At 47.4% G+C, this 26,580-nt stretch overlaps 1 protein-coding gene across 2 annotated transcripts in view; it reads right to left on the reverse strand.

The window, feature by feature from the left end:
* tmem116 (transmembrane protein 116) overlaps nt 1–26,580 on the reverse strand; it is a 70,237-nt gene that overhangs the window by 36,317 nt on the left and 7,340 nt on the right. The window contains exons 2-7 of one of the 2 annotated variants that reach the window (XM_038773983.1): nt 20,298–20,344; nt 17,169–17,232; nt 15,807–15,938; nt 13,540–13,644; nt 11,676–11,722; nt 7,749–7,826 (exon numbers count right to left, since the gene is read on the reverse strand). In XM_038773983.1, coding sequence (XP_038629911.1) covers nt 7,749–7,826; nt 11,676–11,722; nt 13,540–13,644; nt 15,807–15,938; nt 17,169–17,232; nt 20,298–20,344 — 473 coding nt within the window. The remainder of the gene's footprint in view (nt 1–7,748; nt 7,827–11,675; nt 11,723–13,539; nt 13,645–15,806; nt 15,939–17,168; nt 17,233–20,297; nt 20,345–26,580) is intronic. The other variant, XM_038774047.1, reaches the window with a different exon arrangement.

Raw genomic sequence — 26,580 nt, forward strand, 5'->3', positions numbered from 1 at the left:
GAGTTTCCTCCGCCTCCAACAGCTCCTGGTAAATATCTGATACCTTCCCCTCTCCCACCCAGGTACTGGAGACTACTCTGTCCTGTATCCTCCATGGCGGCAGCAGCGGGAAGGCCAGAACCTGCTTTCTCAGGAAGTCTTGTACCTGCAAATACCTAAAACCATTCCCCCCCCCCCCGCCCCCGAACCTGCCCTTTCCTAGAGGCTCTTAACTCCATGGCCAATGGCTCTATGGCCAGAGTAAACAGTAAAGGGGAGAGGGGGCACCCTTGCCTCGTCCCTCGGTGTGGTTTAAAATACCCCGACCTCAGCCGGTTCATAAACACACTCGCTACTGGTGCCTGATAGAGCAACCGCACCCAGTCAATAAAGCCTCACCAAACCCAAACCTTCCCAGTGCCTCCCACAAGTAATTCCACTCCACCTGATCAAAAGCCTTCTCCGCATCCATCGTTACCACCACCTCTGCCTCCTCTCCTTCTGAGGGCATCATAATAACATTTAGAAGCTTTTGAACATTGGCCTTCAGTTGCCTGCCCTTTACACATCCCGTCTGGTCTTCCCCTATCACCCCCTTAGCCAGCAGTTAGGCATCCACATTCAGTAGAGAAATTGGCCTGTATGACTCGCATTGCTCCGGATCCTTATCCCGTTTCAGGATCAATGAAATCGAGGCCTGCGACATTGTTGGGGGGGGAGGACGCCCTTCTCTCTTGCTTCGTTAAATGTCCTCACCAGCAATGGGCTCAATATCTCTGAAAACTTCTTCTAGAATTCCACCAGGTAGCTGTCAGGCCCCGGGGCCTTGCCCGACTGCATTACCTCCAGCCCCTTGATTATTTCCTCAATCACAATTGGGGCTTCCAGCCCTCCACCAGGTCCTCCTCCACCCTCAGGAACCTCAACTGATCCACAAAACTGCCTCAACCCCTCCACCCCAGCCGGGGTCTCTGACTCATATAATTTACTAAGTAAGTCCTTAAACACCTCGTTCACCCCCCTGGGTCCAGGACAGTATTTTTGTCTCTACTCTTTACTTTACCTATCTCCTTGGCCGCCTCTCTTTTCCTGAGCTGGTGGAGGTAATGCATTTTGGAAGGTCTAATGCAGGTAGGGAATATATAGTGAATGGTAGAACCCTCAGAGTATTGACAGTCAGAGAGATCTTGGCGTACAGGTCCACAGGTCACTGAAAGGGGCAACACAGGTGGAGAAGGTAGTCAAGAAGGCATACGGCATGCTTGCCTTCATTGGCCGGGAAGTATAAAAATTGGCAAGTCATGTTGCTGCTGAAGAGAACCTTAGTTAGGCCACACTTGGAGTATAATGTTCAATTCTGGTCGCCACACTACCAGAAGGATGTGGAGGTTTTAGAGAGGGTGCAGAAGAGATTTACCAGGATGTTGCCTGGTATGGAGGGCATCAGAACATAGAACATAGAACGATACAGCGCAGTACAGGCCCTTCGGCCCACGATGTTGCACCGACATGGGAAGTCAAAAACTAAAGGCCATCTAACCTACACTATGCCATTATCATCCATATGCTTATCCAATAAACTTTTAAATGCCCTCAATGTTGGCGAGTTCACTACTGTTGCAGGTAGGGCATTCCACGGCCTCACCACTCTTTGTGTAAAAAACCTACCTCTGACCTCTGTTCTATATCTATTACCCCTCAATTTAAGGCTATGTCCCCTCGTGCTAGCCACCTCCATCCGCGGGAGAAGGCTCTCGCTGTCCACCCTATCTAACCCTCTGATCATTTTGTATGCCTCTATTAAGTCACCTCTTAACCTTCTTCTCTCTAACGAAAACAACCTCAAGTCCATCAGCCTTTCCTCATAAGATTTTCCCTCCATACCAGGCAACATCCTGGTAAATCTTCTCTGCACCCGTTCCAAAGCTTCCACATCCTTCCTATAATGAGGCGACCAGAAATGTACGCAATACTCCAAATGCGGCCGCACCAGAGTTTTGTACAGCTGCAACATGACCTCATGGCTCCGGAACTCAATCCCTCTACCAATAAAGGCCAACACACCATAGGCCTTCTTCACAACCCTATCAACCTGGATGGCAACTTTCAGGGATCTATGTACATGGTCACCAAGATCCCTTTGCTCATCCACACTACTGTACCAAGAATTTTACCATTAGCCAAATATTCCGCATTCCTGTTATTCTTTCCAAAGTGAATCACCTCACAGTTCTCTACATTAAACTACATTTGCCACCTCTCAGCCCAGCTTGTGGTATTGTGTGAAGCAAATAATGGCATGATGGGAAAACTAGTCAAGTCTTCTTGGTACAATTGAATTTAACCTAAGACACAGATACAAAATGTTCGTCATGAACCTAGAAGCAGTCTCAATAAATAACAAGCTGAACAACTGTCTCTGCCTGTATGTAAACAAGTTTGTCCAGTTCTTAAAACAAAGACAAGATAATGATATGAGACTCCACTCCCCTAAAGGTCAGCAAGGTGACGCCATTGTAACGATTATTACTTATGTTTTACTTTCAATCAAATTCCTGACCAAGCTGTATTCATGTTATCTTGATCCTATAATGTATAAAAATCGCCTTATTCTTCTGTAATATCGCAGACTTGAGACGGACTCAGCAGTTTGTACTGACTGCCTTCCGACTTCAAAAGTCTCAGCCGTTACTGCTAGCAGTCAGTTCTAATTCGGAAATAAAGTTCAGTTTTGCTTACCTAATGAATCATGTTTGTATTTCTCTATCACAGTCAAGACGCGGGGAAAATATAAAATACAACAAGCTCTGCAGCTTATCTATGTCCCTCTGTAACCTGCAACATCCTTCCGCACTGTCTACAACTCCACCGACTTTAGTGTCGTCTGCAAATTTACTCACCCAACCTTCTGTGCCCTCCTCTAGGTCATTTATAAAAATGACAAACAGCAACGGCCCCAGAACAGATCCTTGTGGTACGCCACTCGTAACTGAACTCCATTCTGAACATTTCCTATCAACCACCACCCTCTGTCTTCTTTCAACTAGCCAATTTCTGATCCACATCTCTAAATCACCCTCAATCCCCAGCCTCCGTATTTTCTGCAATAGCCGACCGTGGGGAACCTTATCAAACGCTTTACTGAAATCCATATACACCACATCAACTGCTCTACCCTCGTCTACCTGTTCAGTCACCTTCTTAAAGAACTCGATAAGGTTTGTGAGGCATGACCTACCCTTCACAAAACCATGCTGACTATCCCTAATCATATTATTCCTATCTAGATGATTATAAATCGTATCTCTTATAATCCTCTCCAAGACTTTACCCACCACAGACGTTAGGCTCACCAGCCTATAGTTACCGGGGTTATCTCTACTCCCCTTCTTGAACAAAGGGACCACATTTGCTATCCTCCAGTCCTCTGGCACTATTCCTGTAGCCAATGATGACATAAAAATCAAAGCCAAAGGCTCAGCAATCTCTTCCCTGGCTTCCCAGAGAATCCTAGGATAAATCCCATCAGGCCCCGGGGACTTATCTATTTTCACCTTGTCCAGAATTGCCAACACTTCTTCCCTACGCACCTCAATGCCATCTATTCTAATAGCCTGGGTCTCAGCATTCTCCTCCACAACATTATCTTTTTCCTGAGTGAATACTGACAAAAAGTATTCATTTAGTATCTCACTTATCTCCTCAGCCTCCACACACAACTTCCCACCACTGTCCTTGACTGGCCCTACTCTTACCCTAGTCATTCTTTCATTCCTGACATACCTATAGAAAGCTTTTGGGTTTTCCTTGATCCTACCTGCCAAAGACGTCTCATGTCCCCTCCTTGCTCGTCTTAGCTCTCTCTTTAGATCCTTCCTCGCTTCCTTGTAACTATCAAGCGCCCCAACTGAAACTTCATGCCTCATCTTCACATAGGCCTCCTTCTTCCTCTTAACAAGAGATTCCACTTCTTTGGTAAACCACGGTTCCCTCGCTCTACCCCTTCCTCCCTGCCTGACTGGTACATACTTATCAAGAACACGCAATAGCTGTTCCTTGAACAAGCTCCACATATCCAGTGTGCCCAACCCTTGCAGCCTACTTCTCCAACCTACACATCCTAAGTCATGTCTAATGGCATCATAATTGCCCTTCCCCCAGCTATAACTCTTGCCCTGCGGGGTATACTTATCCCTTTCCATCACTAATGTAAAGATCACCGAATTGTGGTCACTGTTTCCAAAGTGCTCACCTACCTCCAGATCTAACACCTGGCCTGGTTCATTACCCAAAACCAAATCCAATGTGGCCTTGCCTCTTGTTGGCCTGTCAACATATTGTGTCAGGAAACCCTCCTGCACACATTGTACAAAGAACGACCCATCTAATGTACTCGAACTATATCTTTTCCAGTCAATATTTGGAAAGTTAAAGTCTCCCATAACAACTACCCTGCTACTTTCGCTCATTTCCAGAATCATCTTCGCCATCCTTTCCTCTACATCCCTAGAACTATTAGGTGGCCTATAGAAAACTCCCAACAGGGTGACCTCTCCTTTCCTGTTTCTAACCTCAGCCCATACTACCTCGGAAGAAGAGTCCCCATCTAGCATCCTTTCCGCCACCGTAATACTGTCCTTGACTAGCAGCGCCACACCTCCCCCTCTTTTGCCCCCTTCTCTGAGCTTACTAAAACACCTAAACCCCGGAACCTGCAACAACCATTCCTGTCCCTGCTCTATCCATGTCTCTGAAATGGCCACAACATCGAAGTCCCAGGTACCAACCCATGCTGCCAGTTCCCCTACCTTATTTCGTATACTCCTGGCATTGAAGTAGACACACTTCAAACCACCTACCTGAACACTGGCACCCTCCTGCGAAGTCAAATCTGTGCTCCTGACCTCTGTACTCTCAATCTCCCGTACCCCAAAACTACAATCCAGGTTCCCATGCCCCTACTGAATTAGTTTAAACCCCCCCAAAGAGCACTAACAAATCCCCCCCCCCCCCCCAGGATATTGGTGCCCCTCAGGTTCAGATGTAGACCATCCTGTCTATAGAGGTCCCACCTTCCCCAGAAAGAGCCCCAGTTATCCAGAAATCTGAATCCCTCCCGCCTGCACCATCCCTGTAGCCACGTGTTTAATTACTCTCTCTCCCTATTCCTCGTCTCGCTATCACGTGGCACGGGCAACAACTCTGTTTGTTCTCGCTCTGAGCTTCCATCCTAGCTCCCTAAAGGCCTGCCTGACATCCTTATCCCCTTTCCTACCTATGTCGTTAGTGCCAATGTGGACTACAACTTGGGGCTGCTCCCCCTCCCCCTTAAGGACCCGGAAAACACAATCTGAGACATCACGTACCCTTGCACCTGGGAGGCAACATACCAAACGTGAGTCTCTCTCGCTCCCACAAAATCTCCTATCTGTGCCCCTGACTATTGAGTCCCCAATTACTAATGTTCTACTCCTTTCCCCCTTCCCTTCTGAGCAACAGGGACAGACTCCATACCAGAGGCCCGTACCCCATGGCTTACCCCTGGTAAGTCGTCCCCCCCACAAGTATCCAAAACGGTATACTTGTTACTCAGGGGAACGACCGCAGTGGGTCCCTGCACTGACTGCTTCTTCCCAGTCCCTCTTACAGTTACCCATCTATCTCCAGTCTTTGGTGTAACTACCTCCCTGAAGCTTCTATCTATGACCCCCTCTGCCTCCTGAATGATCCGAAGTTCATCCAGCTCAAGCTCCAGGTCCCTAACACGGTTTTTGAGGAGCTGGAGTTGGGTGCACTACCCACAGATGAAATCAGCAGGGACACTGACGGTGTCCCTCACCTCAAACATTCTGCAGCAGGAGCATTGTACTGCCTTCCCTGACATCACCTCTAGATTTTAAAAAAAAAACAAGAAAAAGAAAAAGAAAGGAAGAGCTTACCTGATATTCCCTCAAACCCTGCTCCCGCTAAAAGGTAAGCAAATTTAAAGGCACTCACTCACCTTCACGACAGGCCCCTGCTCCCACTTCCCAACAACCGTGGTTTTTTTTTGGTTAGAGGAGGAGGTACGGTGGGAAACACTGACTAAGTGTTTCGGGTTTAACTGTCACTTGACAACAGCCCCTCCACAAACCACCTTCAAATTAGGCTGACCGCACTGCACATATGCAAATTTCCCCAGAACAGCTGATCAGTAGCTCTGCTCTGCTGCCCTCTGCTGGATGCTTGCCTTCACTCAAACTCCTCGGGTCTCCTTCGCAGGTACACCTTCAAATTAGGCTGACTGCACTGCACGTATGCAAATTTCCCCAGAACAGCTGATCAGTAGCTCTGCTCTGCTGCCCTCTGCTTAATTAGCTATTAGGAGAGGTTGAATAAACTTGGTTTGTTCTCATTGGAATGAAGGGGGTTGAGAGGCGGCCTGATAGAGGTCTACAAAATTATGAGGGGCATAGACAGAGTGGATAGTCAGAGGCTTTTTCCCAGGGTAGAGGGGTCAATTACTTGGGGGCATAGGTTTAAGGTGCGAGGGGCAAGGTTTAGAGGAGATGTACGAGGTAAGTTTTTTTTACACAGAGGGTAGTGGGTGCCTGGAACTCGCTGCCGGAGGAAGTGGTGGAAGCAGGGACGATAGTGACGTTTAAGGGGCATCTCGACAAATAAGGAATAGGATGGGAATAGAGGGATACGGACCCAGGAAGTGTAGAAGATTTTCGTTTAGACGGGCAGCATGGTCGGCGCAGGCTTGGAGGGCCGAAGGGCCCGTTCCTGTGCTGTACTTTTCTTTGTTCTTTGTTCATACCCACAGGTACCGAGACAAAATCATACCCACAGGTGTCGAACCCCACCTCCATATGTGCACGGCTAAGCCTAATGCAGCTGAAAGTGGTACACAGAACACAGCGAACCAGAAGACAAATGAGCAGGTTCTTCTCGGAGATGAATTTGAATTATTGTCACGTGTACCGAGGTACAGTGAAAAGTATTGTTCTGCATACAGTCCACACAGATTGCTCTTTGCATGAAAATAACATAGAACATGCATAAATGCACAAATGCTCAATGTGTATACATAGGTGCAGGCATTGGGTGAACATACTGAGTATAGTACTACTCAGTAGAGAAGATGTGCGAAGAGATCAGTTCAGTCCATCAGACTCCATTCAGGAGGCTGGTAACAGCGGGGAAGGCGCTGTTTTTGAGCCTGTTAGTGCGTGTTTTCAGACTTTTGTACCTCCTGCCCGATGGAAGAGAATACCCTGGGTGGGAGGGGTCTTTGATTATGCTGCCCGCTTTCCCCAGGCTGCACAAGATGTAGACAGAATCAATGGATGGGAGGCAGGTTTGTGTGATGCACTGGGCTGTGTTCAGGACTCTCTGTAGTTTCTTACGGTCTTGGGCCGAGGAGTTACCATACCAGGCAGCGATGCAGCCAAATAGGATGCTTTCTATGGTGCATCTGTAAAAACTGGTAAAAGTCAATGCGGACACGCCGAATTCCATTAGTTTCCTGAGGAAGTATAGGCGCTAATGTGCTGTCATGGTCATAGTGTCGACATGGGTGGACCAGGACAGATTGTTGGTGACGTGGGAAATAGGGGGAGTTGGGGTAAGGAAGCTAATTCACACACGGGGCATTGGTAAGTTTGTAACTGGTGTGTACAGATTGTTTATGTTGATCTTCGTTGTGTATGAAAAGAAAGAAACTCTAATAAAAACATTAAAAAACCAATACCGCAGGCGACTGTGGTGAGATAAATATTACTTACGAATTGCTGAGGTTACTGTAACAAGAGTATTCGTTTCCAGCACAAAATACTGGCACCATCAGTAAGACAGGAATCAAACTGCAAGAGAAAATCTGTACAGTGTTAATAAGATTAAAAGCTCTTTCCTTATCTGCCTCTGTGTCCAAACAAAAATATGCATTGGGTAGTTTTAATTCAATTCCAACTGGGAGTCAACAATCTCCGTGAATTCTTTGCAGAAATTGCTCAAGCGCCCAGTTGGTTCTGCCACCTACCCCAAGTGTGAAATTGAAAGTGACATGGCAGGGGAGGTAGGGTTAATGATTTAATGTTAATCCCAATATCTTTAATAATGATCATGCACTCAACAAGAGGGGGCAGCAAGGTGGCACAGTGGTTAGCATTGCTGCCTACAGCGCTGAGAACCCAGGTTTGAATCCCAGCCCTGGGTCACTGTCTGTGTGGAGTTTGCACATTCTCCCCGTGTTTGCGTGGGTTTCACACCCACAATCCAAAGATGTGCAGGCTAGGTGGATTGGCAACGCTAAATTGCCCCTTAATTGGAAAAAAATAATTGGGTACTCGAAAAAAATTTTTTTAATGTACTCAACAAGAGAAACAAACATTTCAGGAACAAACGCCTACTTTATGTAATAAGTTCATGGCTTTGAAATTTGCACCCTGCTCAAAAACCAGGTCAACCCTTGACCCCACGGCATCCTGAAGCAGATGTTTCATTTGCTGCTGTGAGAACAGCTGGATGTGATTTCCATACACACACACACACACCCCACCCCCCACCCCTCTCTGCATCCAGGATTTCAATGATTACATGAAAATTAAACCTCCAGTTCCATCTAGTGGATGAAATGTTGAACATCATTTTATACACAACAGGGGGGGGGGGGGGGGGGGGGGGGTGTCAAGGTCAAGTTTACGGAGGATGAAGGTGGAAGATCAGCCAAGAGCACGTTATTCAAGACTAGAGGTAAAAAGGAATAGATCAGGGTTTCCGATTTAATCCCCAATTTGCAGTAACTTAGCTGACCCCAAACAGTGCATAGCTGATTCTGGCTGAATTAGAATCATAGTATGGGGTACAATACAAGAATCACAGAATAGTACAGTGCAGAAGAGGCCCTTCAACACATGAAAGGCCCTGACCTGCCCGTCTAATCCCACTTACCGGCACTTATCCCATAGCCTTGAATGTTATGACGTGCCAAGTACTCATTGATGCACCATCAATTGGACTCGAGTCGTAGTGAAGTTCCAAACAACAGGCTTTAATACGCTAGATGTGAGCCAGGCAGTGGTCGTACAGAGAAAGGCTGACTGCCAGCCAACACGAGCTCTTATACCCTGCCTTGTAGGCGGAGCTACCAACCTCAGCCAATCGGCGGGGAGTCACATGACCAGCCACAACCAATTGGCAGAGAGGCACATGACGTGCCTGGGCCAATGGGCAGCGAGGCTGCTGTACCAATGGCAGCCTGGTTCTCCAGTAATATGATTTCTCTAGCCATACTACTGTACCACACTCATCCAGGTACTTTTTAAAGGATGTGAGGCATCCCGCCTCTACCACCCTCCCAGGCAGTGTATTTCAGACCGTCACCACTCTCTGGGTAAAAAGGTTTCCCCTCAAATCCCCCCTAAACCTCCTGCCCCTCACTTTGAACTTGTGTCCCCTCGTAACTGACCCTTCAACTAAGGGTTGAAGTCGGTCAGTGTTGCCTGGTTCTCGAGCGTATAGAACATAGAACAGTACAGCACAGAACAGGCCCTTCAGCCCTCGATGTTGTGCCGAGCAATGATCACCCCACTTAAACCCACGTAACCCGTATACCCGTAACCCAACAATCCCCCCATTAACCTTACACTACGGGCAATTTAGCATGGCCAATCCACCTAACCTGCACATCTTTGGACTGTGGGAGGAAACCGGAGCACCCGGAGGAAACCCACGCACACATGGGGAGGACGTGCAGACTCCACACAGACAGTGACCCAGCCGGGAATCGAACCTGGGACCCTGGAGCTGTGAAGCATTGATGCTAACCACCATGCTACCGTGAGGCCCCAAATGGAGGAACACTTTTTCCCTGTCTACCTTCCTGGTGTCTCATGATTTTTGAACACAAAACTCCTCTCAGCTTTCTCTTCCAGAAGGAGAATTACCCCAATCTTCTCCAATTTCTGAGCATAACTGAGGTCTCCCTAACCCAGAACCATTCTCGTGAATAATTTCTGCACTGTCTCCAAAGCCTCCACGTCCTTCCTAAAGTGAGGTGTCGAAACCTGATCCTATGCTTCAGACGAGGCTGAAAACGTGGGCATAATTTAAGTGTACTTTTTGGTGAATTTGGCAGGGTTGTCAGATTTATCAGTGAGATCCATACCAGCATTTATCCACATTTAGATATTTTAGGCTTGGGGAGTTCTATGCTGGTCGAGCCCGCCCTTAGAATTTTTTTCAGCAGTAGGAAGCTGAAACCGTCAGCGAGGCCGGCTCCTCAGAGGTCGGGCCGCCATTTTGAAAGGATGCCCCGATCTCTAAGTGTTGAGGGCCCCCCACTTACGGACAATGTCACCTCCCCCACACACACATGGGCATCTTCCCCAAGTGAGGACACCCCATTATGGGGGGGCTGAGGGCCGCCCTTTTCAGGCCTCCCCACAGATCCCTTTTGGCCCCCTCTTTCAGGACCCCCACATTTCACCCCCACAAAACGTTTAGATAGACACTTCAGGAGTACCCTTCATACCCACCCTTCATCCGCCCCGCTATTCATAACCCCCTTCCATCTCCCCTTTCATGGGCATGGCCTCCCTCAGGCCGTGGCCCTTGGCAGTGGCACCCAAGCAGTGCCACCCAGACATCTTGGCAATGCCAGGGTGCCCAGGTGCCAGAGGGAAAGCCAGGGTAACACTCTGCCCTGTCCCAGACCACCTAAGGGTCTCCAGTGGCCTGGGGACCCCCCAGGTGCTGTTACACCTGGTCCACATTTGTGTGGACCAATGCTAAATGGCACCTGTGCGTTCTCTCGCTGTGGACCCAATTAGTTCCCGGGAGGCCGTTAGATTGGACTTGCATCTTGCTGATGGGATGGAGATTGGTCTTAATAGGTTGTCAGTTGGGTCTCGGTACGTTTGGGCAGAATCCGGTACCCACCAGGGGGAGTGGGCCGGTTAATCACAAACCGATCCTCGCGCCCGGCAAGGATCCTGATTTTGGCCTCTCCCGCTATTTAACCAACGCACTGGATCCGCTCAGGACACAACCCGGCCGTTAAATAGTGCCCAGTGTTTTACATGGAGGTTGATCATAGCTTCCTTACTTTGGTCCTCCAAGGCTCTGTTTGGGGCAGCACGGTGGCACAGTGGTTAGCATTGTTGCATCACAGCACCAGGGTCCCGGGTTCAATTCCAAACTCGGTGACTGTGTGTGTGGAGTTTGTACCTTCTCCCCTTGTCTGTGTGGGTTTCCTCCGGGTGCCCCGGGTTAGGTAGATTGGCCATGATAAAATGGCCCCTCAGTGTCCAGGGACATGTGGGTAATGTTTCGGGGTTAGGGCTGGGTGGATGGGTGAGTGAACATGGGTAGAGTGCTCTTTCGAAGGGACAGTGCAGACTCAGTTGGCCAAACGTCCTCCTTCTGCTGTCGGGATTCTATGATTATAAAGCCCAAAGATTCCCAGATGCTTTATTGAGAGCTTCCTCAGCCCGAGAGGAGATAATGGAGTCAGTGACTTCTGGCTAAAATTGTGCACCTGCTGAGAACCAGACTGAGGGGTTGGCTGGGACACCCCTCACACCTGTGGATTCACAAACAGAGAAAAGCTCCGTTAGTGAGGTGGCTGAAACTATGGATCCACAGCCCACAATCAGTATTGTTAAAAGGCAAGAACAACAAGCAAAAAAAAAGAATAAATTATCCATATTTACCTGGATAAGATTATTACCATCCTGCTGACTCCACTATTTTCAGTTATCTTCTCGAAACAGAATGAAAATAAAAAATTCAGAGCCACAGAATATCAACCAAGTAAGATCAGTCAAGTGTCAAATTTGTGAACAAGTATTATTTTTGAAATGTTCGAAGTACAAGAAGTGAAATTTCAACATAAAAACCATAAGAGTAAGAATAGTAACTGTTAATCATGTTGTCCTGTTGTGGGCCAGGGTTTAGAAAACTCCAAAGTATATCATGGAGTTCACCTGACCTACAACTGTTTATTGAATTTGGCTGGGATGAGCACAAGAGCTTGCCTTTCAGCTGTTATTCAACAGAGTTCTTAGGCACTTTTAATCAAAAAATAAGCTTTATTCTACGAAGTTAGTTAACATTTGTATAAATACACAGTAAGAATTTTTATCAACCACAAACAAAGTCCCCACACAGCTACAGTAATCTATGTATAACCCTTAACGAATTCCCCCTTAACTGTTCCAATTCAATAACAAAATCCAAGTACATCCAAAAAACCCTTTTAAAGATATGGCCCAGCACACGGCATTCTTACTGGTATAAGACTTGTTATTGATACACTTGTTCCCCTTTCCAAACAGCAGGTTTGAATCCCTTCCAGAAAGCAATTATCTCTTTTAAGTTATCAAGCAGTCTGGAAATAGCTTTTAAAATGAAGATAGAGAAACAATTATTCAACCTGTGTAGTTCAAAACCAGTTCCAAACTCAAAGCTAAAGTAAAACCAGAGCCACAGCCCAGCTCCACCCACACAGTGACATCGCTGAAGCCATGTGATAAGACAAAAACATTTCTTAAAGGGACACTCGCATGACAGTCCAGACAGCTATGGCAAGGCAGGATTATTTTCCCTTGATTGGGCATTGCCTGTTATGGGAAGATCAACCCATGAATGGTGATGCAGACTCTAAGGGTTGAATGGCCTACTCCTGCTCCGATTTCTTATGTTCCTACATACAGTGCCACACGGACTGGGAAAGTGTCAATTTGATTTCTGCCTGCGCTGGCATTAGGGCAACTACAATAATCTTAAAAGGGCCCCTGGGTGAGAGGACGAGAAATTTAATCAGGGTTCCTGCTCCTGATCACCAGTGTGCAGTGACACCCTGCTGGAAAAATGCATGACTGTGGATATCTGAGTAAAGCAGGGTCAGAATTGGATGCAGCTAGGCCAGCACGGTGGCGCAGTGGTTAGCACTGCTGTCTCATGGCGCCGAAGACTCGGGTTCAATCCCGCCCCGGGTCACTGTCCGTGTGGAGTTTACATATTCACCCCATGTCTGCGTGGGTCTCACTCCCACAACCCAAAAAGATGTGCAGGGTAGGTGAATTGGCCATGCTAAATTGCCCCGTAATTGGGAAAAAAAGGAATTGGCTACTCTAAATTTAAAAAAAGAATTGGATGCAGCTTCTTTCACAGTTGAATGGCCAACACGATACATTCACTGGATATTCATCAGAGACAGTGCAAGTGCCCAAGAGAAACAAATCCATGGCTTCAGGAGAGGAGGGCAGGGAAATAACAAAAGCACATCCCCTGCTACTTTGCAGGAGCAAACTGTTCCTGTCACACCTGCTATTGTAACATTAAATGTAACTGAGATACAGGTAAATACTGTAGTGATCATAAATTGGGGTGAGGTACCAATGTGTAAGGCAGTGCTCTGCGAGAGGAGGGGAGAGTCAACAGCTCAAAGCCCATCTATAGAAGTTCATCTTAAAATGATAAACATCAAGTATAAATGATACATTTCAAATAGGGTGGGGGTGAGGGAAGAATGATTCCCTGTTCTTAACCATTGCGATTTGAAGAAACACTCACCAAGCAAGACGTATCGTTCACTATTGTGTGAACCCTCGATCTCAGATCTCTATACAGACACCAGGTATAATTTAGGGTGTAGCAAAAAGACGACATATATAGCACCTGCAATACAGACCATGCAGCATTACTGCAACATCATTTATTTCTTTATTGCCTGGTGGCACATTTGATAGTGAAACTTCTGGTGTTGATGTTTCCATGTGTGGGGGAAACCAAAATGAACTGACATCAAATATAAAATAGTCGTTAATAAAACCAACAGGGAATTGAAGAAAAACTCTTTCACCCAGAGGGCAACCAGAAACTAGAAAAGCAAATAAGGGAGAAACTATTTTGTCAATAGGGTTACATTAGGTGGAGTGGGGGAAGTTTCATATGAAATACAAACACCAGCATGGTCCTTCAGGGACAGGGCTCCTGCTTCTGTGCTGTATGTTCTATGTAGTTATGTGTAGCAGAGGCAGTTTTAGGGAGTACACATTCCTTGGATCACTTCCTTGGATTGGCAACTTGGACACTGGATGCCAGAGGCTTGATCCACTGGGTCTGACAGCACCTCAACCCTCCTCCCTAATTGTTCCAATTATGGTTGAATAGCTGATTTGGTTGACACCCGAAGATGGCCATTTGGTTGGTGCATTGGGAGTGCTGGTGCCCTGCGAGCTGTGCCTCAGCAAGAGTATGCGCTCCAGGAACCAGGAAAATTGGGGGAAGTGGCAGCACAGGAATTAGCCCAGGCCCAATCTCGTGCTGCCAGATGCCAAAAGGAAAGAGATGGCATGGCGCTCAATCCAATATATATCTGCAGCAGTTTCACAGCTGAACCTGTTTCCTCCTGTCCTTGTCCCCTACTTATACTGCCCCCTATCAGCCGCTGTGCCAATGGGTGTACTGTCCACCTTCTACCTCAATTGCTATTTTATTCACAAGTATTTCCCTGGAAACTGCACAGTTGTTTGCAGGTCTATCCATGAATGTTGAAAATAATTTCAGTTTTATAATTCGTATAAACTTTCCCTCCTCCCTATCCAATCTACTGTCCTTCCCCCAGGTTAGTTCCAAGATTCCATGATTTGTGTTCTTTGAGGTGTGGATCTGGCTGGGCTAATGGCCCCACTGTTGCTTTGTGCTCCATCAGTCTGGAGAGGTGGGGTCCAGATCGGGAACATGGGCTGTGAGGAAGTGCAGTTCTGAACTTGCATTCCGCTGGCCCAATAGAAAGTATGTTGGAGTTCAATGGATCTCTGCATTCAATAATAAAGTCTGATCTCAGCTGCGGTGACTGGTATATTTGATATAATTGCATTAGGGCGGAGAAAATCCTCCAGGGTTCCTGCTCCTGATCATTATGCAGGAACACGCACCGGGAAGTGTCAGTCTGGCAATTGGGTGAGGATGGCTTTGGCTTGGCTGGGGTGCAACTACTATCCTGTGGATACACGGTTGTCCAGGTTTACACAAGAACTGCCACTTAGCTGAGGTGCTAGAGAATAAACTTGGGACTATACCCCAGAAACAGTTTGGTGTGGAGAAGATTAGGAAGTAAGAAAATGCAAACGTGATGATTTCAATCACTTTAATGAGGATGAAAATTCCCTCTGGCACACTTTATGGGAATTTTAGCACTCCTTTTGTAACTAGCTTCCCTCATGAAGTTGCGGCTTTGCTTTTCCAGGGCACTAGAGGGACCACATCTGGAGTACTGGTTACCTTATTTAAGGAAAAGCGTAAATGCATTGGAAGCAGTTTAGAAAAGGTTTACTAGACTAATACGTGGAATGGGGTAGGTTGACTTATGAGGACAGGCAGGGGTTGTATCCGCTGGAGAGTAGTAAAAGGTGACTTTATTTGAAACATATCAGATCCTGAGGGGTCCTGGCAGAGTGGATGTGGAGAGGATGTTTCCTCTTGTGGGCGAATCTCGAATTAGTTTAAAAATAATGGGTCGCCCATTTAAAAAGGAAGATGAAGTAAAAGAATGTTCTCTCAGGGGGTTGTGAGTCAACTCTCTTCCTGAAAAGGTGGTGGAAGCAGAATCTTTGAATATTTTTAAGGCAAAGGTGGATAGTTTATTTGTAAACAGGGTGGGGTGGATGAAAGTTATAGGAGGTAGCAGAGTGTAGATTTGAAGCTACAACCAGATAAGCCATGATCTTATTGAATGGCGGAGCAGGCTCGGGGGACTGGATAACCTACTCCTGCCTCTTGTTTGTATTTTTCCCTTTCTCCCTCTCTCCTCCTCCCCCACCCTTGAGGCTGCTTACCTGTCCTAACACCTGGAGGTTGTAGCAGGCAATTCTCTGAGCACTGAAGAACTCCCCATAGAGCAAGACGCCAATCAGCCAGCAAACCGCCAGCATCAGGTCAGATAGACTCAGGTAAAACAATGGGCGGATCTGTAAAAAAACCAAGGACTCTGGATCAGTAACCCACAGCTTGCTAATCAAAACAAAATTATAGCTGTTCTTGATAAAGCTCCCTCCAACGCAGTGGGCTCTTTACTTCCCACCTTCAAGGACACCTGTTCCTGATTTATTGATTGAAGGTGGCGGCTGACCACTTTCCAGTCCACAGGTAAAGAGTGTGGGTGAGAGTTGCGAGGAAAAGTCATATTGGACTTGAAGCGTTAACTCTCTTTCTCATTCCACAGATGTTATCAACCTGTTGAGTTTAGTTTTTCCATTATCATACCTTTTAATTGCTGGATTGTTGAAAGGAAGCTGGTAGAAGTCCCACTGTTAGGTCAGGAGCTGAAGGTACGGCCAAATGCAAAATGGGGTCATTTGGAACAGTCACCTTAGGTGACCTGATTGTCAGTGTCTTATTAATTACATTGTCACAGCTTAACGGGAATTACATTGTTAAACAGGAGACAGTTATTTACGGGGATAGCTGGGACACTGTTGGAGGGTGGAGGGTGGAGGAGGGTGGAGGAGGGTGGAGGGGGGTGGGGGGGTGGGGGGGTGGGGGGGTGGGGTGGGGGGGGGGGGTGGGGTGGGGGGGTGGGGGGGGGTTGAGGGGTTGGGGGGGGGGGTGGGGGGTTGGGGGGGGTGGGGGGGGGTGGGGGGGTGGGGGGGTGGGGGGGTGGGTGTGGGGGGGGGGGGTGGGGGGGTGGGGGTGGGGGTGGGGTGGGGGGGTGGGGGGGAGGGGGTGGGGGAGAGTTGGGGGGGTAGTATTGACTGTGAACTACATAAATAAACTCTCCAACAAAACAAAGCCGCTGTGTCTTAGTTTTAACTTCACCAAAGAACATGAATCCAGTTAACACTGACTTTGCGGTAATACCAATTCTAAACTTCGAAACAGTTATTCTGGGTTCGAAAGTTGGAGCACCAGACAGGTTAGCTGCTTCTAATTGTTATCATCGACTCCCAATCTGGCTCGGCCGTGGACAGACCGGTCTGTAAACAATGTCTATTTAAATGAAGTCCTGCAGTCCGGCCTACATCCTTTGACCACTCTGCCAGAATGATTTCACACTCTTGGGGGGGGGGGGGGGGGGGGGGGGGGGGGGGCTGTTGTGTGGTAGTGGTTGCAAGAGAAAGTTTGCTTTCTTTGCTCTCTGGCTGGTTACTCAGGAATTGGAGGGACTTGAATGACCCAGGGAATTGTAACCGTGTCCTTACCTCTGGGTGCCTTGCCAGCTGCTGCAATGCTGCATAGCCAATGATGGAGCCTGAACCGACAATACTGTGTGTGAGAGAGAGGGAAAAAAAACACACAGCATAAAAATCAATCCAGAGAGAGTGAAACGGGGGAACAAAGTCAGTTTGCAATGTAAAGAGGAAATAAAAGGAGAGCATGAAAGCTCGGTAGAGAGAAAGAACAACAAGAGAAAAGAGAATGAATCTAGGATGGTTAAGCCCAAGAGAGGGAAACAGGGTGAAACTGTCATACGAGAGAGTCAGAGAGAAACTGGTTCTCTAATATTGGAACCGCAATTAACAAATAAACCTAAATATTGATCATCTAGACCCTGATTGGAGAAATTTTATATAAATATCTATCCACAACTATTTCCTGATCTGTGAAGAGAACCACTGGACCTTTGCTGAACTCGAGAACGTGCCTCTGGGGGACCACAGATGTGAATCTCCTCCCCTGATGGCAAATGAAGATTAGGATCTGTTGCTCTTGCCCACAGATGCTGTCAGACTTGCTGAGGTTTTTTAGCACTCTTCCTTATTATTTCAGATTTCCAGCATCTGCTGTATTTTGCTTGTATTTTAAGCGAGGTTCAAGTTTGGCTGAGATGTTCCTCTGTCTGAGGCCAGCAATTAAGGCATTTTAAAAAATAAATTTAGAGTACCCAATTCTTTTTTTTTTCCAATTAAGGGGCAATTTAGTGTGGCCAATCCACCGACCAGGGAGAGCTTTGGGTTGTGGGGGGGGGGGGGGGGGGGGGGGGTGAGACCCATGCAGAACACGGGGAGAATGTGCAAACTCCACACGGACAGTGACCCGGGGTCAGGATTGAACCTGGGTCCTAGGCACCCCATGAAGCAGCAGTGCTAACCACCGTCTGCCCAATGTCAGCAAAGCTAAAGAGCTGGTCATTGACTTCAGGAAACAAAATATTGTACACACCCCTGTCAGCTTCAATGGTGTCGAGGTGGAGATGGTTGACGGCTACAAATTTTTAGGTGTGCACATCACCAACAATCTGTCCTGGTCATCGCCACGACCAAGAAAGCACTACAGCGCCTATACTTGTCTCAAGAAACTAAGGAAATTTGGCGTGTCCGCATTGACTCTTGCCAACTTTTACAGATGCACCATAGAAAGCATCCTATCGGGCTGCATCACAGCCTGGTATGGTAACTGCTCAGCCCAAGGCCGTAAGAAACTACAGAGAGTCGTGAACACAGCCCAGCACATCACGCAAACCTGCCTCCCATCCACTGACTGTCTACATCTCCCGCTGCCTGGGGAATGCAGGCAGCATAATCAAAGACCCCTCCCACCCGTGTTTTCCACTCTTCCAACTTCTTCCATCGGGCAGGAGATATAAAAGTCTGAGAACACGCACTGACAGATTCAAAAACAGCTTCTTCCCCACCGTTACCAGACTCCTGAATGACCCTCTTATGGACTGATCTGATCTCTTCACACATCTTTTCTACTGAGCACTACCTATGCCGAGGTCCTAGGTTCGATCCCAGCTCTGGATCACTGTCCGTGTGGAGTTTGCACATTCTCCTCGTGTTTGCGTGGGTTTCGCCCCCACAACCCAAAGATGTGCAGGGTAGGTGAATTGGCCACGCTAAATTGCCTCTTAATTGGAAAAATATAATTGGGTACTCTAAATTTATTTTTAAAAAAGCTTTCATTAACATTGAGGGAGAGATTGTTGCCGTTACACCACGCCACTAGGTTCCCTATCTCCCTCCTGTACTCTGATCCATTGTTGTTCGAGATCCGACCCACTACAGTCACGTCATCAGCAAACGTGCAGGGCTACATGGTAGCACAATGGCTAGCACTGTTGCTTCACAGCTTTAGGGTCCCAGGTTTGACTCCCGGCTTGAGTCACTGTCTGTGCGGTGTCTGCATGTTCGCCCCGTGCCTGAGTGGGTTTTCTCCAGGTGCTCTGGTTTCCTCCCACAAGTCCCGAAAGACGTGCTTGTTATGTGAATTGGACGTTCTGAATTCTCCTTCTGTGTACCCGAACAGGCGCCGAAGTGTGGCGACTAGGGGATTTTCATAGTAACTTCATTGCAGTGCTAATGTAAGCCTACTTGTGACACTAATAAAGATTATTATAGATGGAGTTGGAGCCAAATTATGCCACACAGTCGTGTGTATTGTGTATAGGTTGTATAGTACAGGGCTAAGTATGCAACCTTGCGTGGCTCTGGTATTGAGGACTATCGTGGAGATAGTGCTGACCAATATGGAAGTGCTGACCCCTATGGAACACAGTCATAAAGACCAGGGAAGTCCTGGGTTTGATCATGTGTGTCACAGACAAAGGCATTGGACTGAACGGTATCCTTCTGTGCTGTAGGTTTTCTGATCAATACAGCAGTAGGTTTGCTGTATCAGATCTTAATGCCTGTGGTTTAGGAAAAGAGGAAAGAAAATAACCACAGTTCAGATCCTGAATACTCTTCTGTGGCCTCCAGTGTTGAATAGCCTACTGATTGTCCAGACTCATAAGAGGCCATTTGGCCCGTCATGCCCGTGTCAGATGTAGAGCAAGAGGAGCTCAGCTAGTCCCACTCCCCTTTCCTTCCCCCGCATCCCCGAAAATCTGTTTTCCCTCAGACAATTGTCCAATATCATTTTGAAAGTCAATCTCCCTCCACACTCTCAGGCAGAAAGCTTGAATAAAAAAGTTCTTATTCATTTCACTTTTTTTTCTCTTTTTTTCATAAATTTAGAGTACCCAATTATTTTTTCTAATTAAAGGGCAATTTGGCGTGATCAATTCACCTACCCTGCATCTCTTTGGGTTGTGTGAGTGAAACCCACGCAGACACGGGGAGAATGTGTAAACTCCACATGGACAGTGACCCAGGACCAGGATCGAACCCGGGTGCTCAGCGCCGAAGGCAGTAGTGCTAACACTGTACCGCCGTGCTGCCCCAGCATATCACTTTTACCATTCATCCTAAATCAGTTTCCTCAGTTCTGGGCACTGACTAGTGGGAGGGTTGCTATCGTGAGAAGCCTGGAAAGAAATCACATCTTCAGGGGAAAGAGAGTAGCAAATTGGATGGGTAATAATGTTAAAATATTTCTTAAAAACTAACCTCAAAACCACCATAGAAAACTGTATCCACCGCAGGGCCACATATAACTATGAAAGAACAGAATCATAGTTTACAACAAGCTCAAAGAAAGAATTCCGTTAAATTTCTCACTGATTTATTCAATATAATGGATTTGGATTTCAAAGGCTTGCTCACTGAATCTGTCTAAATTCATTAAATTGCAACTCGCTCATCAACTTCCTCTTTCAAATTAACCCAAATTGCTTTAGCTCTCAGATTGCAGGGTGTTGTTGGACAAGGGTAGGAATCTGTCAATCAACAACAAAAACTAGCATTGTCATGGCACCTCTACCTAGCAAAGCCCAGTCTCAACATGGCAGATGGAATATAATGTGGAAAACTGTGTGAAATTATCCACTTTGGTAGGAAAAACAGAAATGCAGAGTATTTCTTAAATTGTGAGATTGGGACGTGTTGATGTCCAAAGGGGCCTGGGTGATCTTGTTTGTGGTTCATTAAAAGCTAACGTGCAATTGGGATGACGTTGAATTTATGAGGCGGGTGTTAGGTAAGATCCCAGGCTTAGTCACATAATCTGATCAACACAGTCACTGATCCGGAATTGGACCGGTCAAAATCCAGGACAGGGAGGAGGCCGGCTGCGGCAAAGGAATTGAAGGGTTTTATGGAACAGGTGGGTGTTGGGGGGAGTTATAGGAAGGATGTGGAAGCATTGGAAAGGGGGCAAAGGAGATTTACCAGGATGCTGCCTGTATTGGCGGGTAGGTCTTGTGAGGAAAGGTTGAGGGAGCTAGGGCTTTTCTCTTTGGAGCGGAGGAGGATGAAAAGCGACAAATAGAGGTTTATAAGATGATGAAGGGGATAGATAGAGTGGACGTTCAGAGACTATTTCCTCAGGTGGATGTAGTTGTTACTAGGGGGCATAACTATAAGATTCAGGGTGGGAGATATAGGAGGGATGTCCGAGGTAGGTTATTTTCTCAAAGAGTGGTTAGGGTGTGGAATGGATTGCCTGCTCTGATAATGGAGTCAGACACTTTAGGAACTTTCAAGCGGTTATTGGATAGGCACATGGAGCACACCAGAATGACAGGGAGTGGGATAGCTTGATCTTGGTTTCGGACAATGCTCGGCACAACATCGAGGGCCGTAGGGCCTGTTCTGTGCTGTACTGTTCTATGGAGATTTGCACGGTCATGACCGAAGGGGTTTTCCTTTTTTTCCATATATGCAAAAGGTAGACTCTCGCATCGACTTTTTTGTTCTGAGCAGGGCACTAATACCGAATGTGGTGGATACAGAGTACTCGGCAATCGCAGTGTCAGATCATGCCCCACATTGAGTGGATCTACAGGTTAGTGTGGAGAGAGGGCAATGCCCGCTGTGGAGAATGGATGTGGGGTTGCTAGCGGACAAGGCGGTCTGTGGGCAGGTTAACAAGTCCATTCAGAACTACCTGGAAACAAATGATATGGGGGAGGTCTCTGCAGCGACGGTCTGGGAAGCTTTGAAGGCAGAAGTCAGAGGGGAATTAATCTCGATACGGGCCCACAGAGAAAAGGTGGAACGGGCTGAGGAGGATAGATTAGTGGAGGAGACAGGTGGACAGGAGATACTCGGAGGCCCCGGACACGGGGATACTGAGGGAGCGGCGAAGGTTACAGGTGGAGTTTGGGCTGTTGACCACAGGGAACCCAGTGGAACAGTTGAGGAAGGCAAGGGGGGGCGATCTATGAGTACGGGGAAAAGGCAAGTAGAATGTTGGTGCACCAGCTCAAGAAAAGAGAGGCGGTCAGGGAGATAGGTAAAGTAAAGAGTAGAGACGGTAACGGAAGGGAAAATGCTGGAAAATCTCAACAAGTCTGGCAGCATCTGTAGGGAGAGAAAAGAGCTCACGTTTCGAGTCCGATGACTCTTTGTCAAAGCTAGCAGACAGAGAGAGTGGGAAATATTTATACTGTGGAGTGAGAATGAAAGATGAGTCATAGCCACAGAAACCCAGGGAAACCGGGTGCTAATGGTCACAGATACCAAGGGGAAAGAGTGTTAATGGCAGTCCCCAGAGAGGACAAAAAGATGTGAAAGGCCAACCAGCAGGGAAACTAACATCAGAGAATGAACTGTAGGTGTGGGGGGAGGGGAAGGGGGAGCAAAGATGAGAAAGGTGCAAGAAAGGTGGATAAGCTTGGTGGGGGAGGGGAGGGGGGAATTAAATGTATATTAAGAAAAAAAGAAATGGTAAAAGACAGTTAAAATGAAATGAAAACAAATGGGTCGAGGTGGGGCTGATCATCTGAAGTTGTTGAATTCGATGTTCAGGCCGGAAGGTTGTAGCGTGCCTAACCGGAAGATGAGATGTTACTATATAGAACATTACAGCGCAGTACAGGCCCTTCGGCCCTCGATGTTGCGCCGTCCTGTGAAACCACTCTAAAGCCCATCTACACTATTCCCTTATCGTCCATATGCCTATCCAATGACCATTTGAATGTGTTTAGTGTTGGCGAGTCCACTACTGATGCAGGCAGGGCATTCCACGCCCTTACTACTCTCTGAGTAAAGAACCTACCTCTGACATCTGTCCTATATCTATCTCCCCTCAATTTAAAGCTATGTCCTCTCGTGCTGGACATCACCATCCGAGGAAAAAGGCTCTCACTGTCCACTCTATCTAATCCTCTGATCATCTTGTATGCCTCAATTAAGTCACCTCTTAACCTTCTTCTCTCTAACGAAAACAGCCTCAAGTCCTTCAGCCTTTCCTCATATGATCTTCCCTCCATACCAGGCAACATTTTTGTAAATCTCCTCTGTACCCTTTCCAATGCTTCCACATCCTTCCTATAATGTGGCGACCAGAACTGCACACAATACTCCAAATGCGGCCGCACCAGAGTTTTGTACAACTGCAACATGACCTCATGGCTGGAACATTGCAGCAGGCCAAGAACAGACATGTGGGCATGGGAGCAGGGTGTTGTGTTAAAATGGAGAATAAAAATATTTATTAAAAAAAAAATGGCAAGCAACAGGAAGGTCAGGATCCTGAATGCGCAGACCAAAGATGCTCACCAAAGCGATCACCCAGTCTGCGTTTGGTCTCTCCGATATAGAGGAGACCACATTGGGAGCAGCGAATGCAGTAGATCAAATTGGAAGAGATGCAAATGAAACGCTGCTTAACCTGGAATGAGTGTTTTGGGCCTGGAATGTTAAGCATGGAAGAGGTAAAGGGGTAGGCTAGATGGCGGGTTCCAGAGTTGGCAGAGGACAGGAATTAGAAGGATGGGGGATCTATTCATAGATGGGAGCTTTCCCAGCTTGAAAGCTTTGGAGGATCAATTTAAATTTCCAGCAGGGAATGGTTTTAGGTATTTGCAGGTGCGCGACTTCTTGAGAAAACAGGATCTTTCCGCAGCTGCCGCCATGGGGGATACAGGACAGAGTAGTCTCCAGTACCTGCGTGGGAGAGGGGAAGGTATTGGATATTTACCAGGAGCTTTCAGAGGCGGAGGAAACTCAGGTGGAGGAGCTTAAGGGCAAGTGGGAGGATGAGCTAGGAGGATAGATAGAGGCGGGTCTATGGGCGGATGTCCTAAGCAGGGTTAATACCGCCTCATCGTGTGCCAGGCTTAGCCTGATACAATTTAAGGTAGCCCACCAGGCACACACGACAGAGGCCAGGATGAGCATGTTTTTCGGGGTAGAGGACAGATGTGCGAGCCCAGCAAAATCATGTCCACGTGTTTTGGGCATGCCTGAAGCTTAGAGGGTTTTGGCAGGATTTTGCCTTAAGAGGGTCAATGTTAGGGTTCTCCTGGAGGTATCAGCCGTTCATCGAATTTCTAGGGGAAAATTAAAAATGTCAGCAGATGCAGTAGTCCAAGGGGGGGGGGGGGGGATTGTTGTTGTATGGTTGAGATGTGTGAAGATTGGGCTGGGGGGGGGGGGAAATGTTTATTTTACCACGTTGATGTCATTGTTTTTGTTACTTTTATAAAAATTTTCAAATACCTTAATAAAATATTATTTTTAAAAAACTAACGTGCAGGTAACATGCAGGTAACGCGCAGGTATCGTGCAGGTAACGCACAAGTATCGTGCAGGTAACGTTCAGGCAACGCGCAGGTATCGCGCAGATAACGCGCAGGTATCATGCAGGTAACATCAGGCAACGCGCAGGTAACATCAGGCAACGCGCAGGTAACATCAGGCAACGCGCAGGTAACATCAGGCAACGCGCAGGTAATGTCAGGCAACGCGCAGGTAACATCAGGCAACGCGCAGGTAATGTCAGGCAACGCGCAGGTAACATCAGGCAACGCGCAGGTAATGTCAGGCAACGCGCAGGTAACGTCAGGCAATGCGCAGGTATCAGGCAGATAACGACCAGATAACGCGCAGGTATCATGCAGGTAACGTCAGGCAACGTGCAGGTAACATCAGGCAACGTGCAGGTAACATCAAGCAACGTGCAGGTAACGTCAGGCAACGCGCAGGTAACGTCAGGCAACGTGCAGGTAACGTCAGGCAACGTGCAGGTAACGTCAGGCAACGCGCAGGTAACGTCAGGCAACGTGCAGGTAACGTCAGGCAACGCGCAGGTAACGTCAGGCAACGCGCAGGTAACGCGCAGGTATCGTGCAGGTAACATCAGGCAACGCGCAGGTAACATCAGGCAACGCGCAGGTAATGGCAGGCAACGCGCAGGTAACATCAGGCAACGCGCAGGTAATGTCAGGCAACGCGCAGGTAACGTCAGGCAACGCGCAGGTATCAGGCAGATAACGACCAGATAACGCGCAGGTATCATGCAGGTAACGTCAGGCAACGTGCAGGTAACATCAGGCAACGTGCAGGTAACATCAAGCAACGTGCAGGTAACGTCAGGCAACGCGCAGGTAACGTCAGGCAACGCGCAGGTAACGCGCAGGTATCGTGCAGGTAACGTCAGGCAACTCGCAGGTAACGCGCAGGTAACGTCAGGCAACACGCAGGTATCGTGCAGGTGCAACAAACAAATGGCATTTTCGCCTTTATTGCTACAATTTTAGAGAGCCTTGGTGAGACCACGCCTGCAGTATTGTGTGCAGTTTCGGTCTCCTTTTCAGAGGAAGGATATACTTGCCATAACGGGATTGCAGTGAAGGTTCACCAGAATGAGGCCTGAGAAGATGGGTTTGTCCTGTGAGGGGAGATTGAGGAGGCTGGGTATGTATTCCCCAGAGTTTGGAAGAATGAGAGGCAGTCTCATTGTTTTGTGTTGGGCTCGACTGTGTAGATGCAGGATGGATGTTTCCCCTAGCTTGTCTACAACAGGGATCACAGCCTCAGAATAAGAGATAGATCATTTAGGACTGAAATGGAGAGGTATATCTTCACTTGGAGGGTGGTGAAGCTTCGGAATTTTCTAACCCAAATGGCCTGTGGATGCTAATTCATTGAATATGTTCAAGATAGATACCAATGGATTTCTAGACATCAAAGACTTCTAGGGATATGGGGATAGTGCAGGAAAATGGTGTTGAGGTAGATCAGCCTTGATCTCACTGAATGGCGGAGTAGACTCGAGGGGCTGAATGGCCTACTCCTCCTCTTGTTTCTTATGTTCCAAAACATTTTACAGGAGAATTATCAAACAATGTGACAAAGATGTTGGGACTGTAGATCAAATGCATGGTGAAAGCTCCCACAAATAAACACAAACTCCATTATAAGTCCCAGAAGCGGCAACACTATTGGGCACCACTGGAATATCAGGGAACTAATTAAAGATAATTAAACCTGAAGTCACCAGACACTTGTCTGCTTTCCACCTTTAACATCATTAACCAATATTTTTCACATGAGTTACATGATTTTTTTTCAGGGAATGAAGATTTCAAACAGGGAATTAATACAACCCTTCCCTAGAAACAAGGAGCTGGCGTAGGCCATTTGGCCCTTCGAGCCTCCTGCACCATTCTATCTCATGCCACATTCCTCCTTTCCCCAGATACCCCTTGATGCTATTAAAATCTTTTTAAAAAATCTATCTTTTTCCGTCTCTAATATATTCAGTGACTTGACCTCCGCAGCCTTCTGTGTTAGGGAATTCCACAGGGTTGCCACCCTCCTCTCATAGAATAGAATCCCTACATTGCAGAAGAAGGCCATTTGTCCCATCAAGTCTGAACCGGCCCTTGGAAAGAGCACCCTAAGCCCATGCCTCCACCCTATCCCCTTAACCCAGTAACCCCACCCAACCTTTTGGACACCAATAGGCAATTTAGCATGGCCAATCCACCTAACCTTCACATCT

The sequence above is a fragment of the Scyliorhinus canicula genome, chromosome 1, assembly GCF_902713615.1.
Source record: "Scyliorhinus canicula chromosome 1, sScyCan1.1, whole genome shotgun sequence".
NCBI classification, from domain to species: Eukaryota; Metazoa; Chordata; class Chondrichthyes; order Carcharhiniformes; family Scyliorhinidae; genus Scyliorhinus; species Scyliorhinus canicula.